Below are 15,793 nucleotides of genomic sequence, written 5' to 3' on the forward strand. Positions count from 1 at the left end.
AATAATCATGGGTGATTTTAATCTATATATAAACTGGAAAAATCAGACTGGCAGTAATAGCCAGGAGGTGAAAGGGAGAGAGGAACTTGGTGAAATTGAGATCACTAGGGAAACAGTACTGAGCAAATTGATGGAGCTGCGGGCTGGCAAGTCTCTAGGTCCATGGATTACATCCTAGGGTCTGAAAAGAGTTGGCTAATGAGGTAGTCAATGCACTGGTGTTAATTTTCCAAAGTTCTCTAGATTCTGGAAAGGTTCCATCAGACTGGATAAGGAGTTCTCAGAGTGCTTTTGAGATAGTTTCTTAGAGCAGCATGTTCTGGAACCAACCAGAGAGCAGGTTATATTAGACTTGGTATTGTATAACATGACAGGATTAATTAATGACCTCAGAGTAAAGGCACCCCTAGGTAGCAGTGACCACAACATGATTGAATTTTACATCCAGAATGAAAGATAGAAGAGTGGGTCTAAGACTAGAATCTTAAACTTAAATAAAGTGAACTATGGGGATGAAAGCTGAGCTAGCTGAAGTGAACTGGGATACTAGGCTAGAGGATAGATCAATAGAGAAGCATTGGCAGACATTTAAGAGGATATTTCAGAGTATTCAGAATAATTACATTCCTATTATAAAGAAAAATTCTAAGGGGAGGACCCATCATCCGTGGTTAACTAAAAAAGTTAAGGAAAGCATCAAGCTTAAGGAAAAAGCATACAACTCTGCAAAGATGAGTGGCAGGACAAATGATTGATCAGACTATAAAGAATGAAAGAGAATAACTAAAAGGTTAACCAGTAGAAAGAAATTAGCGTCTGAGAGGAAGCTAGCTAGAAATGTAAAAACAGATAGCAAGAGTTTCTACAGGTATTTAAAAAGGAAAAGAGTAAGTAAAGTGAGTATTGGTCCTCTAGAGAGTAACAGTGAGGAGTTAATAGTATATAATAAGGAAATGGCAGAAGAAGTGAACAAATATTTTGCTACTGTGTTCACTGTGGAGGATACAAAAAACATTCCAGTAATAGGTGCAAATCAGGAGGTGAAAGGGAGAGAGGAACTTGGTGAAATTGAAAGCACTAGGGAAACAGTACTGAGCAAATTGATGGAGCTGCGGGCTGGCAAGTCTCCAGGTCCATGGATTACATCCTAGGGTCTGAAAAAAGGTGGCTAATGAGGTAGTTGATGCACTAGTGTTAATTTTCCAAAGTTCTCTAGATTCTGGAAAGGTTCCATCAGACTGGAAAGTAGCAAATATAACCCCTCTATTCAAGAAGGGAGGGAGGCAGAAAACAGGAAACTATAGGCCATTTAGATTGACTTCTGTTGTGGGGAAGCTGTTGAGCTTCACTGGAGGACCAGCACCTCATCTTCCGACTAGGCAATTTACAGCCTTCCGGACGGAATATTGAGTTCAACAATTTTAGATCATAAACTCTCTCCTCCATCCCCACCCCCTTTCCGATTCCCTCCCCCCCCACTTTTTTTCCAATAATTTATGTAGATTTTTCTTTTCCCACCTACTTCCATTATTTTTAAATGTATTTCCATCCATTGTTTTATCTCTACCTTTTAGCCTTTTTTGATTCCTTCAACCCACCCCCCCCCCCCCCCACCACTAGGGCTATCTGTACCTTGCTTGTCCTGCTTTCTACCCTTAATTGGCACATTCCTTAGATAATATCACCACCTTCAACACCTCTTTGTCCTTTTGTCTGTGACATCTTTTTGTTTTCTCCATCTATCACTGGCCCTTTATCCAGCTCTACTTGTCCCACCAGCCTCCTCCCCCCCCGCCCCCCCACCCCTTAAACCAGCTTATATTTCACCTCACTTCTATTTTTACTTAGTTCTGTTGAAGGGTCATTCGGACTCGAAATGTTAACTGTGCTCCTCTCCGCAGATGCTGCCAGACCTGCTGAGTTTTTCCAGGTATTTTTGTTTTTGTTTTGGATTTCCAGCATCCGCAGTTTTTTGCAGGGAATGAAAGGTTTTTGGGGTTAGGTGGGGATGTGGAAATCGAAACACATCCATGATCTTATTGAATGGCAGAGCAGTCTCAAGGGGCCAAGTGGTCTACTCCTGTTCTTATTTCTTATGTTCTAACAATTGAACCATGAACCTACAGTCTTTCCCTGTCTGTCATTTTCAAATTTGCCTATGACGTGTTGTATTGGGAATTTGTAACTAGTGGGAGAGAGATGTCAAGATTTGACCATGATGGTAATGTAGTCCTGAGGGTGGGAGTATTGGGAGGGGGAGTTCTGAAGGTGTAAGTGTCGGCTCTAGAATTACTGGTAAATTGCGTGACCGGATTTGGAAGAAGTGTGGTAGATGTTAAGGGTCTAAGACTATTATATTAAACTTAAATAAGGGCGACTACGTGGGCATGAAAGCTTAGCTAGCTGAAGTGAACTGGGAAACTTGGCTAAAGGATAGATCAATAGAGGAGCAGTGGCAGACATTTAAGGGGAAATTTTGGAATATTCAGAATAAGTATATTCCTACTATTGAGAAAAATTCTAAAGGGAGGACCCACCATCCATGGTTAACTAATGAAGTTAGGCAAAGCATCAAACTTAAGTATAACTGCACAAAGATGAATGGCATGTCAGATGATAGGTCAGAATATAAAGAACGGCAGAGAATGACTAAAAGGTTAATCAGAAGAAAGAAATTAGCATGACAGGAAGCTAGCGAGAAATGTAATAATGGATAGCATAAGTTTGTACAAGTATTTAAACAGGAAAAGAGTAGGTAAATTGAGTGTTGGCCCTCTAGAGAGTGAGAATGGGGAATTTAATAGTATATAATAAGGAAATGGCGGATGAAATGACAAATACTTTACTTCTGTCTTCATTATAGAGGATATAAAAAACATTCCAGTAATAGCTTTATATCAGGAGATGGAGGGGAGAGAGGAATTTGGTAAAATTGCAATCACTAGGGAAGTAGTACTGAACAAACTGATGGAGCTGCAGCCTGACAAGTCTCTGGGTCCAGAAGCACCCAGGGTCTTAAAAAATGTGGCTAATGATGTAGTAGATGCGTTGGCGTTAATTTTCCAAAATTCCCTAGATTTTGGAAAGGTTCCATCAGACTGGAAAGTAGCAAATATAACCCCTCTTTTCAAGAAGGAAGGGAGGCAGAAAACAGGAAACTATAGGCCAATTAGCTTGACGTCTGTCGTGGGGAAGGTGTTAGAATCAGTCATTAAGGAGGTTATAGCTGGGCACTTAGAAAAGTTTAGGGTAATCGGGATGAGTCAGCATGGTTTTATGAAAGGGAAATCATTTTTAACCTATTTATTGGAGTTCTTTGAAGGAGTAACATGCACTGTGGATAGAGGGGAGACTGTAAACATTGTGCACTTGGATTTCCAGAATGCATTTGATAAGGTGCCACATCAAAGGTTATTAAATAAAAGCTCTTGGTGTAGGGGGTAACATATTAGCCTGGATAGCAGATTGGCTGGCTGGTAGATAACAGAGAATATGAATAAATGTGTCTTTTTCTGATTGGCAGGATGTGACGAGTGGAGTCCCGCAAGGGTCCATGATGAGGCCTCAACTTTTTATAATTTATATCAATGACTTTGATGAGGGGAATGAAGGCATGGCAACTTAATTTTCAGATGATACAAAGATAAGTAGGAAAATATGTTGTGAAGAAGACATAAGGAGTTTGCAGACAGATATATATAAGTTGAGTGAGTGGGCAAAAATCTGGCAGATGGAGCATAATGTGGGAAAATGTGAAGTTGTTCACTTTGGCAGGAAGAATGAAAAAGTAAAACTTAAATGGAGAAGGGCTGCAGAATTCCGAGATGCAGAGGGATCTAAGTGTTCTCATGCATGAGTCACAAAATGTTAGTATGCAGGTACAGTAAGTAATCAAAAAGGCTAATGGAGTGCTATTCTTTATTATGAAGGGAATTGAACATAAAAGTAAGGATGTTGTGCTTCAGTTATACAGGGCATTGGTGAGAATACATCTCAAATACTGTGTACAGTTTTGGTCTCCTTATTTAAGGAAGGATGTAAATGTGTTGGAGGTGATTCAAAGGAGATTTACTAGATTGATACCTGGAATGAGTGGGTTATCTTATGAGGCAAGGTTGGACAGGTTGGGCTTGTTTCCACTGGAGTTTTGAAGAGTGAGGGGTGACTTCATTGAGTATATAAGATCCTGAACGGCCTTAACAAGGTGGACGTCAAAAGGATGTTTCCTCTTGTGGGTGAGTCCAGAATTAGGGGGCACTGTTTTAAAATTAGGGGTCAACCTTTGAGGACAGAGATGAGGAGAATTTTTTTCTCTCAGAGGGCTGTGTGACTTTGGAACTCTCTGCCTCAGAAGGCGGTGGAGGTGGGGTCATTGAATATTTTTAAGGCAGAAGTAGATAGATTCTTGTTAGGTGAGGGGATCAAAGATTATCAGGTTATTAGATGGGAATGTGGAAATCGAAACACAAGAAGATCAGCCATGATCTTATTGAATGGTGGAGCAGGCTCGAGAGGCCAAATGGCCTACTTCTTCTCCTATTTCGTATGTTCATATGTTCGTATGTTTGGAAAGAGTGTGCAGGAAGGCTGTTTCTGGGAATGTTGGGGAAGAGGGTACATGGACATGGACTCAAATGGTGCTGCAGGGGAGTCTGGAGCTATTTATATGGGACGAAAGAGTCACAGGATGGGAAAAGGCAAGAGCACTTAGGACAAAAATCACAAGAGAATGGTGGGGAGTGGGTCAGGGGAGAGACTTGGTTTTCAGAGACTCGGTTAGATAGCACTGCGGAGAACAGTGTCAGCGACCTTGGAGGCAAAGCTGGTGGGAGTTAATCAGAGGCATCATAAAATGATAAGTTCATGTGTGAAAGACAGGAGGTGGAATTAGCATGACAGGAAAGTGTTCCAGGAAGTAAATGCCACACAGACAGGCAGCCTGCACAGCGTGTTATTTTAAATTAGTAAAAATGTGTAAATTTGTAGTCAAAGTGTAACAATTAAAATAGATTGTGTACAAGTATTCCTTTGTAAGTTGTTCTGTGGTGGAACCCTGATATTTATGACGTCTGCTTTATGTTAGAGAAGACTAGCTTTGAATGTAACAGGAAAGTGAGTATTTAAACCTGCTTACAGAAAACTACATGCAAAGGTTAATGTGGATTGAACTGGCAAGAAATATTAATCAAGGAATCAGTGGTGAATGTATTGACAGTTCCACAAAACCCTGATAAGTGAGACCTGAGGCCTGCTTCTTTACCCTTCCCTCTCATCAAGGCCAATGTAGACAATAATCACAAAAGCTGTCAGCCTGTTTTGCTGCATCCCTTACATTAGCCTACTCGCATTGCAGAGGCAGGTTTATAAGGTGGACATGAGGGCCTTTTAGCAGCAAATAAAATTAGCAGCACTACAAATGGTGTTCCTGACGCTGTAACATAAACTCAAGTTCATGTTGCATGATGTTGAGAGTGTTTTATCAGCTATATTTGAAAGCTCTGTGTGATGGGAGCTCACAGCAGCATTTTAGATACAGGGCTGAGCGTTGGTATTATTTTCCATTCTTTGGAAGTATTGTTTGATAAATCATGCAGCCTTAGATCAGGGGCAATGACCTCTGCAGCTATAATCCTGATATGCACTCCCATAATGTGAAGCTTTATTCCCACCAGCATGCTCTAGATAGCAATCTGATCAGCAAGTGCCTGTTCTTTGTGTGACCAGCTTCACCTGACATAGGGGTTAGGCTGTCCTGTAGTCGCCCATGAAACCTGCCTGAAACTGGCCTGATTTAGGCCCATTGTAAAATCTGTTGACACTTGACTACAGCTTTGATTCTTTATATCAGGCATGCAGCAGCCAAACCAGAGAGTCTTAAAGGACCACTGGGGGCTGCCACCCATAGGGGAAGATTAGAAATCTTTTACTCTACCGACCAGGAGTGCTCCTCCTGACCTCATGTTAAAACCAAAAACTGTTACTTGGTCACTGCTCACTCCACTGTCCTCAATTGCCTCACAACACTGCACTGTCCGCCCCACCACCCCACCCTCCCACCCCCCCCACCGACCAGATCACACATTAGCTGGTACTATCCTCATCAGGGCAGTGTCATGGCATTTTGTCATGTTCCAGCCGTCAATAGTATAGGTGCTGCACCCAGATCATGTCCTGAGTACTATCCAATTCCCGGGCCTAAGAGTTGGGAGAAGATTGAAGTTTGCTGTTTTGGGGTATGCATTATCGTTTAGAAGCTTCCTGCATCTAGTAACGCATGTACATGCTTACGTCTGTTTCCCTGGCTAATTAACCCTGGAACAGGTCACCAACCTGTCGCCGGAGGCTACAGCTTGAGGGGCAACACTGCACCAAGCATGATGATGATCAAGCATGGCCGACCAAGAGATTCTTCCGCTCTTACCACCTGCCTAAGGCACATTGAAATGGTTTGCAGGTCGATAAACAAACTGTTTGGGCTGTGTCATGAGCACACCTTCCCTGACCATAAAGTCCTGGGTTGGGACTCGAACCCAGAGCTTCCAGCTCAGAGGAAGGAACACTACCCACTGCACCACATGATCTCTCTATCATGTATTCCCTGTCATAATTTTTTAATCTTTAATCATCATCAGGTCAAAATCCTGAAACTCTCTACCTAACAGCACCTATGCTACATGGACTACAGGGGTCCAAAATTAGTGAGGTTTGGCTGAGCCCAGACAACCATTGTTGAAACAGCTGTGCCCTAGACAAAATATGGCTTGATTGACAACTCAGGCTCTCTGATCTCTGCTGTCAATTTCAATAAGTTTATTTATACAAGGTTAAGTAGTTTCAAGGGTTTGTAGTTTTTGTTATTGATGGGTCTGGATGATTGAGACTTTTATTGCTTTCTAAGAGAAAGGACTTTTTTTAACATAGTAGAAAGTTATGAATGAATTATTTTAAAAAAAATTTTTAACACGTCCCATTGTCACTATAGGGTTCATTGGTTCTATACAGTGTATAGTTGGTCAATGGGTATGGAAGTGTCATAGCTTGGCATAAGCAGCATGAGGGACCATGGGGTTGGGTGGAAGGGCAGAACTCAGCATGAGGGCATGAGTGGCCATACAGGGTGGATAGAAGGGCAGAGCTTGGCAGTGGAGGTATGAGGAGCCATGGAGGGTGGGTGGAAGGGCATTGGAGGTATGAGTGGCTGTAGTGGGCGAGTGGGGGCATGAAGTGGCATGGGTAGATCATGGGGAACGTTTGGGAGGTGAAGGGGTTCGAGGGGTGAGGAGTGGAGGGATTTCATTTTTTTTATAACTGCAACTAAGTCCTTGAGCACCAAGGCAGGCCTTTAAACAGCCTGCCTCCACACCCGACAGCCTCCAAACTCTTTCCCGGGTCTTCTCACCTGACTCCAGCCAGCACCTGCCCCCAACCCCTGCAATGAAAATCCCACCTTTGGAGCACTGATTCCCAAGGTGGGTGGGCTGAGCAGGGAATTTTCCTGACTCCCACTACCCACCTCAAGGATGAGAATCCAGGCATCCTTCCAAGTCAGGATGGTGTGTGTCTTGAAAGGGAACTTGTATATGGTGGTGTTCTCATACACATGTTTCCTTTGTTCTCCTAGATAGTGGTGCCTGAGGCTTTGGGATCTTTCAAAGGAGCCTTGGTGATTGCTGCAGTGCATCTTGTAGATGGCACACACTGTGGTGGAGAGAGTGAATGTTTAAGGTGGTAGATGGGGTGCTGATCAAATGAATTTCTTTGTCCTGGATGGTTTGAGCTTCTTGAGTGCTGTTGGAACTGCACTCATCCAGGAGAGTAGAGGCAAGTGGAGAGTATTCCGTCACACTCCTGACTTTTGCCTTGTAGATGGTGGACAGGCTTTGGGGAGTCAGGAGGTGAGTTACTCGCCACAGGATTCTTAGCCTCTGAGCTGTTATATGATAATGGCTGACCTTAGTTATTTCAATGTTGCTGGATATGCTGCTCTGATTTCTGTTCTCACTTGTGACTGGAATACCCTGGAGGTGATGTGCTACTGCTCCACAATCAATGTCTTCTGGAGCTGTTACAGGGGCAGGAAGAGGGAGATTTCTCTGTATGTAGCTGCAGATGAGTTTTATGAAGAGAAAGCTGACATTTTGCCTACATATATCTCACAGGACAGATGTTTGGAATATGTCAGCGAGAATCTCTGCAGGTGAGGCACCATACTGCATTTTGTAAACAGGGTCACAAAATAAACAGACATAGTCACATAATTGACAAACCGTTTAGATAAATGTGTTTAGCATGGCGGGAGTACAGACTGCTCCAGGGTCCACTGTACAGGAATTGAAGCTTTCATTTTATCTTCTTTCCCTAGCTGTTGTACAGTTCAGCACACAAATGAATATTGCTCTGGAGAAACTCAACATTGACTCGCCACACCAGTTTGATGACACTGAGTTTGTGGAGGCTTCCAGGAAGGTTTATGATGCTGTCCACGACACTCGATGTGCTGTTCTGATGATCAGGGTGAGTGTTTTCCTGCTCCTCATTACGTGGGGTGTTTTCAGGAGGATGGTGTTTGATTTCTCCACGAGGCACAGCATTCTGAGGCTGGCAGGATGAGGGACGGAGGAGAGTGTTGGAAATTTCTCTTCTTCAATTTACAAGTGGGAAGTAGGTTGCCAACTCTGTTTGGACGTATTCCTCAAGGTTGCATCACATGACCTCATGCCTCAAACAACCTTACCCCCACTCTCCTGTCATTGGCCCAAACTTGACTGCGCTGCCTGTTATATTCCAGAAAGCTAGAACTGGAGCCATTCTTTGCACACTTTTATTCACATTTATTTAGAGCTCCACATCACAAGCACACACCACCTAACACAACAACCACAGTTTTAGTCTGTCTCTATTTGTACGGATAGAAGTGAATCCCCCAGTTATTGCCCATCACCTGCATACAATTAAACACAAGTAATACACAATCAATAGTATCTTCCCATGCTAGTTAACTCTTTGCTGGATTAATCTCAGCTGTTAGTGAAACCATGTTTTTTCCCATCTCAAACATTTTTATGATGAATAAATCGAAATATTCAATGAAAATGAAAAAAAACTCTATTTCATGTTCCCAAGATAACCCTCCTGGGTTACTCACAGCCATGTCCTGGAGGGTTGGTAATGCTGGTATGTGATCTTAGCTGTTCATAGGATTTCAAGGACATGCAGCAACCGTTTTTACAGAGCCTTCCCTAACAATCTGTCACAGGGTCTCATCCAATGTATCACTAGCCAGCCAGATACCCATGCACCACAAGGGAATGAAAAGGCCCAAAATGCATCCTTTCTGTCATCACCTTCAATTAACTGTCAATTCCATTTAAAACAACAGCAACTCACTTTTATACAGCACCATTAATCTAGTAAAACATCCCAAGGCCCTTCACAGGAGCAATTGACAAACAGAATTTTACACTGAGTCACATAATGAAATATTAGGACAATACTACTCAAAGAATTAGGTGACTCCAAGGAGAAGAGAGAGGTGGAAAAGCACAGAGGTGTAGGTTGGGAAATTCAGGGCCCAGGCAGCTATTGGTGGAGCATTAAAATAGGGGGTGTGCAAGAGATCGGAATTGGAGGAGTACAGATATCTTGGAGAGTTGTGGGGCTGAGGATTACAGAGATAGGGATGAAAACAAGGATGAGAATTCTGAGTTCTGAGGTGTTGCAGACTGGAAGCCAATGTAGGTCAGAAAGCACACAGGTGAATGGGATTTGGTGTGATTTAAGAACTGGAACGCAGAGTTTAGGATAAGCTCAGAGTAGACTAGAATGTGGTGGTCATGGAGAGTGTGAGAATAGTCAAGTCTTGAGGCAACAAAGCCACCAATGAGGGTTTCAGCAGCAGATGAGCTGAGGCATTCACCTGTCTAAGCTCCAAATTCTCGATATCCCTAACTTAAAGAATAAATATCCACCTTAGTTTTCAAAGCTTTAGTTATCCCATGATCCAAACCCTTTTGGGGGTGAGAATTCCAGACTTCTGCTACCCCTTTGTCTGAACCAAAGATGAACCATCTTTGTCTTGTTTTTGCTCCTGAATATCCTAGCTCTAGTTTGAAGAATATGTCCCCTTGTCACTGATTTCCCCATCAAGAGGAAATGGTTTCTATCTTATCATATCCTTTTCAACATTCCAAAGACCTCTACCCCCACAATCTTCTATATCAAGGGAACTGATCCTGTAGGCAAAGTATGTGAAGAGTGCAAAATTTTCATCAAGCTCTGACAGGAAAAAGCACATCAAAAGACTGAGCCTATTTGTGGCAAATGACATCACAGATGTTGCTAAGGAATCTTCTATTCTCTTAGCTGTTGTAACAGGAGAGATGGTGGCATAGTGGTAATGTCACTGGGCTAGTAATCCAGATTAATGCCCATGGAACCTGGGTTCAAATCCCATTGTAGTAGCTGGTGGAATTTGAATTAAATTAGTAATTAAGAAAAATCTGGAATATGAAATAGTTTCAGTAATGGTGACCATGAAGCTATCATTTATTGTCATTAAAATTCCATTGAAGGAATTCTGCCATCCTTACCTGATCTGCCCTACATGTGGCTCTAGACCAGGCAATGTGGCTGGCTCTGAAATGGCCTAGCACTTGGTTCAAGGGCAATTAGGGATGGGCAACAAATGCTGGCCTTGCCAGTGATGCCCACATCCCATGAAAAAGTAAATAAACAAAAAGTAATCAAACTTATAGTTCAACAAGAAACTTGACTGTCCCAATGAAACAAAGAGAAGGAGAAAACACTTTCTGAACTGGCAAATTATTTGAGGGATATCTGTTTGCTGAGCGTTTCTATTAAGCAAAGGGGAGGAGAACCAGCTGATTAATTAGTTATTGGCTTTGTTGAGGAGATTGTTATGAAAACTGTCAATTCAGGATAGTTTAAAGCAGCTCACGGCGACATTTAGAAAATCTGCTGCCATCCACGGCAAAGGCTTTAGGTAAACAAGCAAATGAGTTCTGACAACATCAGCAACAAATAAAGGTGAGTACAGAAGCAGGGCAGCAAGGGTTAAGTTGAGGATCGCAATGTCAATTCCAGCAGCACTGTGGGAGCACCTTGTTTCCAATGATGAAGTTCAATGTACTAGAGGATATGACAGTGTTGGGGCTGTAGTACTGAAGTACTGGCCCAAAGGTTACAAGTTCAAATTCTAGATGTCAAGTAAAACCAAGAGGGCTATGGGGAAAGAGCAGTGGAGTGGGACTTATTGGCTACCTCTTTCAAAGAGCTGGCACATGCAGGACTGGCTGAGTGGCCACTATATGTGCTGATATGATCCTCTGAATCTATGAATTGTGTAATTCTGGTCATTTTAGTAATTACAATTAAACAGCCTGGTTGTTGTAAAAATCCAACTGGTTCACCAACATCCTTCCTGGAGTCCATACCTGTCACACCTACCTGGTCATGCCTACCTGTGGCTCTAGTCCCAAACTACATGGTTGACTCTTAAGATAAAAGCAAAAAACTGCGGATGCTGGAAATCCAAAACAAAAATAAAAATACCAGGAAAAACTCAGCAAGTCTGGCAGCATCGGTGGAGAGGAGCACAGTTAACGTTTCTAGTCCGAATGACCCTTCAACAGAACTAAGTAAAAATAGAAGAGAGGGGAAATATAAGCTGGTTGTGGGGGGGGAGGGGGGGGTTGGTGGGACAAGAAGAGCTGGATAGAGGGCCAGTGATAGGTGGAGATAACCAAAAGATGTCACAGACAAAAGGGCAAAGAGGTGTTGAAGGTGGTGATATTGTCTAAAGGAATGTGCTAATTAAGGGTAGAAAGCAGGATGAGCAAGGTACAGATAGCCCTAGTGGGGGTGGGGTGGGGGGAAGGGATCGAAATAGGCTAAAAGGTAGAGATGAAACAATGGATGGAAATACACTTAAAAATAATGGAAGTAGGTGGGAAAAGAAAAATCTATATCAATTATTGGAAAAAACAAAAAGGAGGGGGAAAATTGGAAAGGGGTGGGGATAGAGGAGAAAGTTCATGATCCAAAATTGTTGAACTTAATATTCAGTCTGGAAGGCTGTAAAGTGCCTAGTCGGAAGATGAGGTGCTGTTCCTCCAGTTTGCGTTGAGCTTCACTGGAACAATGCAGCAAGCCAAGGACAGACATGTGGGCATGAGAGCAGGGTGGAGTGTTGAAATGGCAAGTGACAGGGAGGTCTGGGTCATGCTTGCGGACAGACAAAAGGTGTTCTGCAAAGCGGTCGCTCAGTCTGCATTTGGTCTCTCCAATGTAGAGGAAACCGCATTGGGAGCAACGAATGCAGTAGACTAAATTGAGGGAAGTGCAAGTGAAATGCTGCTTCACTTGAAAGGAGTGTTTGGGCCCTTGGACGGTGAGGAGAGAGGAAGTAAAGGGGCAGGTGTTGCACCTTCTGCGGTTGCATGGGAAGGTGCCGTGGGAGGGGGTTGAGGTGTAGGGGGTTATGGAGGAGTGGACCAGGGTGTCCTGGAGGGAACGATCCCTGCAGAATGCCACCGGGGGGGTGAAGGGAAGATGTGTTTGATGGTGGCATCATGCTGGAGTTGGCGGAAAGGGTGGAGGATGGTCCTTTGAATGCGGAGGCTGGTGGGGTGATAAGTGAAGACAAGGGGGATCCTATCATGTTTCTGGGATGGAGAAGAAGGTGTGAGGGCAGACGTGCGGGAGATGGGCTGGACATGGTTGAGGGCCCTGTCAACCACCGTGGGTGGAAAACCTCGGTTAAGGAAGAAGGAGGACATGTCAGAGGAACTGTTTTTGAAAGTGGCATCATCAGAACAGATGCAACGGAGGCAAAGGAACTGAGAGAATGGGATGGAGTCCGTACAGGAAGCGGGGTGTGAGGAGCTGTAGTCAAGGTAGCTGTGGGAGTCGGTAGGCTTGTAATGGATATTGGTGGACAGTCTATCTCCAGAAATTGAGACAGAGAGGTCAAGGCAGGGAAGGGAAGTGTCAGAGATGGACCATGTGAAAATGATGGAGGGGTGGAAATTGGAAGCAAAATAAATAAATTTTTCCAGGTCCAGACAAGAGCATGAAGCAGCACCAATGTAATCATCGATGTACCGGAGAAAGAATTGTGGGAGGGGGCTGGAATAGGACTGGAACAAGGAATGTTCCACAAACCCCGTAAAGAGACAGACATAGCTGGAGCTCATGCGGGTACCCATAGCCACACCTTTTATTTGGAGGAAGTGAGAGGAGTTTAAGGAGAAATTGTTCAGTGTGAGAACAAGTTCAGCCAGATGGAGGGGAGTAGTGGTGGATGGGGATTGTTCGGGCCTCTGTTCGAGGAAGAAGCGGAGTGCCATCAGACCATCCTGGCGGGGGATAGAGGTGTAGAGGGATTGGACGTCCATGGTGAAGAGGAGGCGGTTGGGGCCAGGGAACTGGAAATTGTTGATATGATGTAGAGTGTCAGAGGAATCACGGATGTAGGTGGGAAGAGACTGGACAAGGGGAGAGAGAATGGAGTCAAGATAGCAAGAAATGAGTTCCGAGGGGCAGGAACAGGCTGACACGATCGGTCTGCCGGGACAGTCCTGTTTGTGGATTTTGGGTAGGAGGTAGATGCGGGCCGTCTGAGGTTGGGAGACTATCAGGTTGGAAGCTGTGGAAGGAAGATCTCCAGAGGAGATGAGGTCAGTAACAGTCCTGCAAACAATGGCTTGATGTTCAGTGGTGGGGTCATGGGTCCAGGGGGAGGTAGGAGGAAGTGTCTGCGAGTTGACGCTCAGCCTCTGCGAGGAAGAGGTCAGTGCACCAGACAACAACAGCACCACCCTTGTCAGCGGGTTTGATGACAATGTCAGGGTTGGACCTGAGAGAATGAAGTGCAGCAAGTTCAGAGAGAGACAGATTAGAATGGGTGAGAGGAGCAGAGAAATTGAGACGGCTAATGTCACGCCGACAGGTCTCAATGAAAAGATCAAGAGAAGGTAAGAATCCAGAGGGAGGGGTCCAGGTGGAGGGAGAATATTGGAGGTTGGTAAAAGGATCCATTGAACGGGGAGAGGACTCCTGCCCAAAGAAGTGAGCACGGAGACGAAGGCGGCAGAAGAAGAGTTCAGCATCATGCCGAGCCCGAAATTCATTGAGATGAGGGCGTAAGGGTATGAAACTAAGTCCTTTGCTGAGCACTGAACGTTCAGCGTCGGAGAGGGGAAGGTCAGGGGGTATAGTGAATACACGGCCGGGGCTGGGATTGGAAGACGGGATGGGGACAGAGGGATGGCAGGGTTGGAAGGTCCTGGATGGGTGTTGGTGTCAATGAGTTGTTAGAGCTTGCATTCCTTTGCACCTGAAAGAAAGAGACAAAGTTTCTTGTTGAGGCGCTGGATGAGACGAAGAATAAAATGAAACTGGGGGCACGCGCAGCTTTGAAAAAGGGTACGGCGGTCCTGCTGGAGGGAGAGGTCGAGTGTGTTCATATGGCGATGCATGGTACTGAGTGTGGATCTCAGAATGCGACGAGAACAGCAGTCCAAGGAGCGTTGTATGTCCCGGAGATACCTGTAATCCTGGGTGGGTTCGAAACATGAGTGATGGAACTTCAGTTGAAATCCACACGGGGTAAGTCGGAGACAGAGACAGTCACTGAGGAAGGAAATATGGTTGTGAAAGTGGGTTTTAGTAAACACCTTGTCAAACACGAGGAGAGAAATGGAAAGCAATGAAGGTGAACAAGGCAAAAGAGAGATATGAAAATCCTGACGGAGAGATGAACAAAACTTCTTCAAGGTAGGCATTCCTTGAAGAGAATTGGCAGTCAATTAAACACTAAGATAAAAGCAAAAAACTGCAGATGCTGGAAATCCAAAACATAAACAAAAATACCTGGAAAAACTCAGCAGGTCTGGCAGCATCTGTGGAGAGGGACACAGTTAACGTTTCAAGTCCGAATGACTCTTCAACAGAACTAAGTAAAAATAGAAGAAAGGTGAAATATAAGCTGGTTTAAGGGGTGGGGGGGGTGGCGGTGGGAAAAGAAGAGCTGGATAGAGGGCCAGTGATAGGTGGAGATAACCGAAAGATGTCACAGACAAAAGGAATCTCAATGAATTTCGGGCTCGGCATGATGCTGAACTCTTCTTCTGCCGCCTTCGTCTCGTGCTCACTTCTTTGGGCAGGAGTCCTCTCCCCGTTCAATGGATCCTTTTACCCACCTCCAATATTCTCCCTCCACCTGGACCCCTCCCTCTGGATTCTTACCTTCTCTTGATCTTTTCATTGAGAACTGTCGGCGTGACATTAGTCGTCTCAATTTCTCTGCTCCTCTCACCCACTCTAATCTGTCTCTCTCTGAACTTGCTGCACTTCATTCTCTCAGGTCCAACCCTGACATTGTCATCAAACCCGTTGACAAGGGTGGTGCTGTTGTTGTCTGGCGCACTGACCTCTTCCTCGCAGAGGCTGAGCGTCAACTCGCAGACACTTCCTCCTACCTCCCCCTGGGCTGAATTTTCAGGGAGTCAGAGAGACTCCATGGAGGTGTGAAAATGGTGGCCAGGACCTGATTCCAGAATTCCTGACCCCATTCCTGGGGTTTCCAATTTTCATTAGTGCTGTTTAAGAGGGTCACGAGCCCACACCCTGCACTCCTGAGTTGGCCGGCTCCATTGCAGGGATAGACACGAGCTAATCCTCCGCAATTTTCACAGAGTCGAGCCAGCTTTTAAAGTGGTTTCGTGAACCATAGTCTGGATGAGGGAACTTTTTGAAAGTTCAAAAGGTCTTA

The 15,793-nt window shown here is 44.4% G+C and overlaps 1 protein-coding gene across 1 annotated transcript in view; it reads left to right on the top strand.

Moving 5' to 3' along the window:
- The window catches only part of LOC144695011 (catenin alpha-3-like), a 1,693,436-nt gene that overhangs the window by 1,413,237 nt on the left and 264,406 nt on the right, over positions 1-15,793 (top strand). The window contains exon 13 of the mRNA XM_078565866.1: positions 8,363-8,514. Within this exon, the coding sequence (XP_078421992.1) occupies positions 8,363-8,514 (152 nt within the window). The remainder of the gene's footprint in view (positions 1-8,362; positions 8,515-15,793) is intronic.

This window comes from Cetorhinus maximus, chromosome 20, assembly GCF_964194155.1.
Source record: "Cetorhinus maximus chromosome 20, sCetMax3.hap1.1, whole genome shotgun sequence".
In the NCBI taxonomy this organism is placed as follows: Eukaryota; Metazoa; Chordata; class Chondrichthyes; order Lamniformes; family Cetorhinidae; genus Cetorhinus; species Cetorhinus maximus.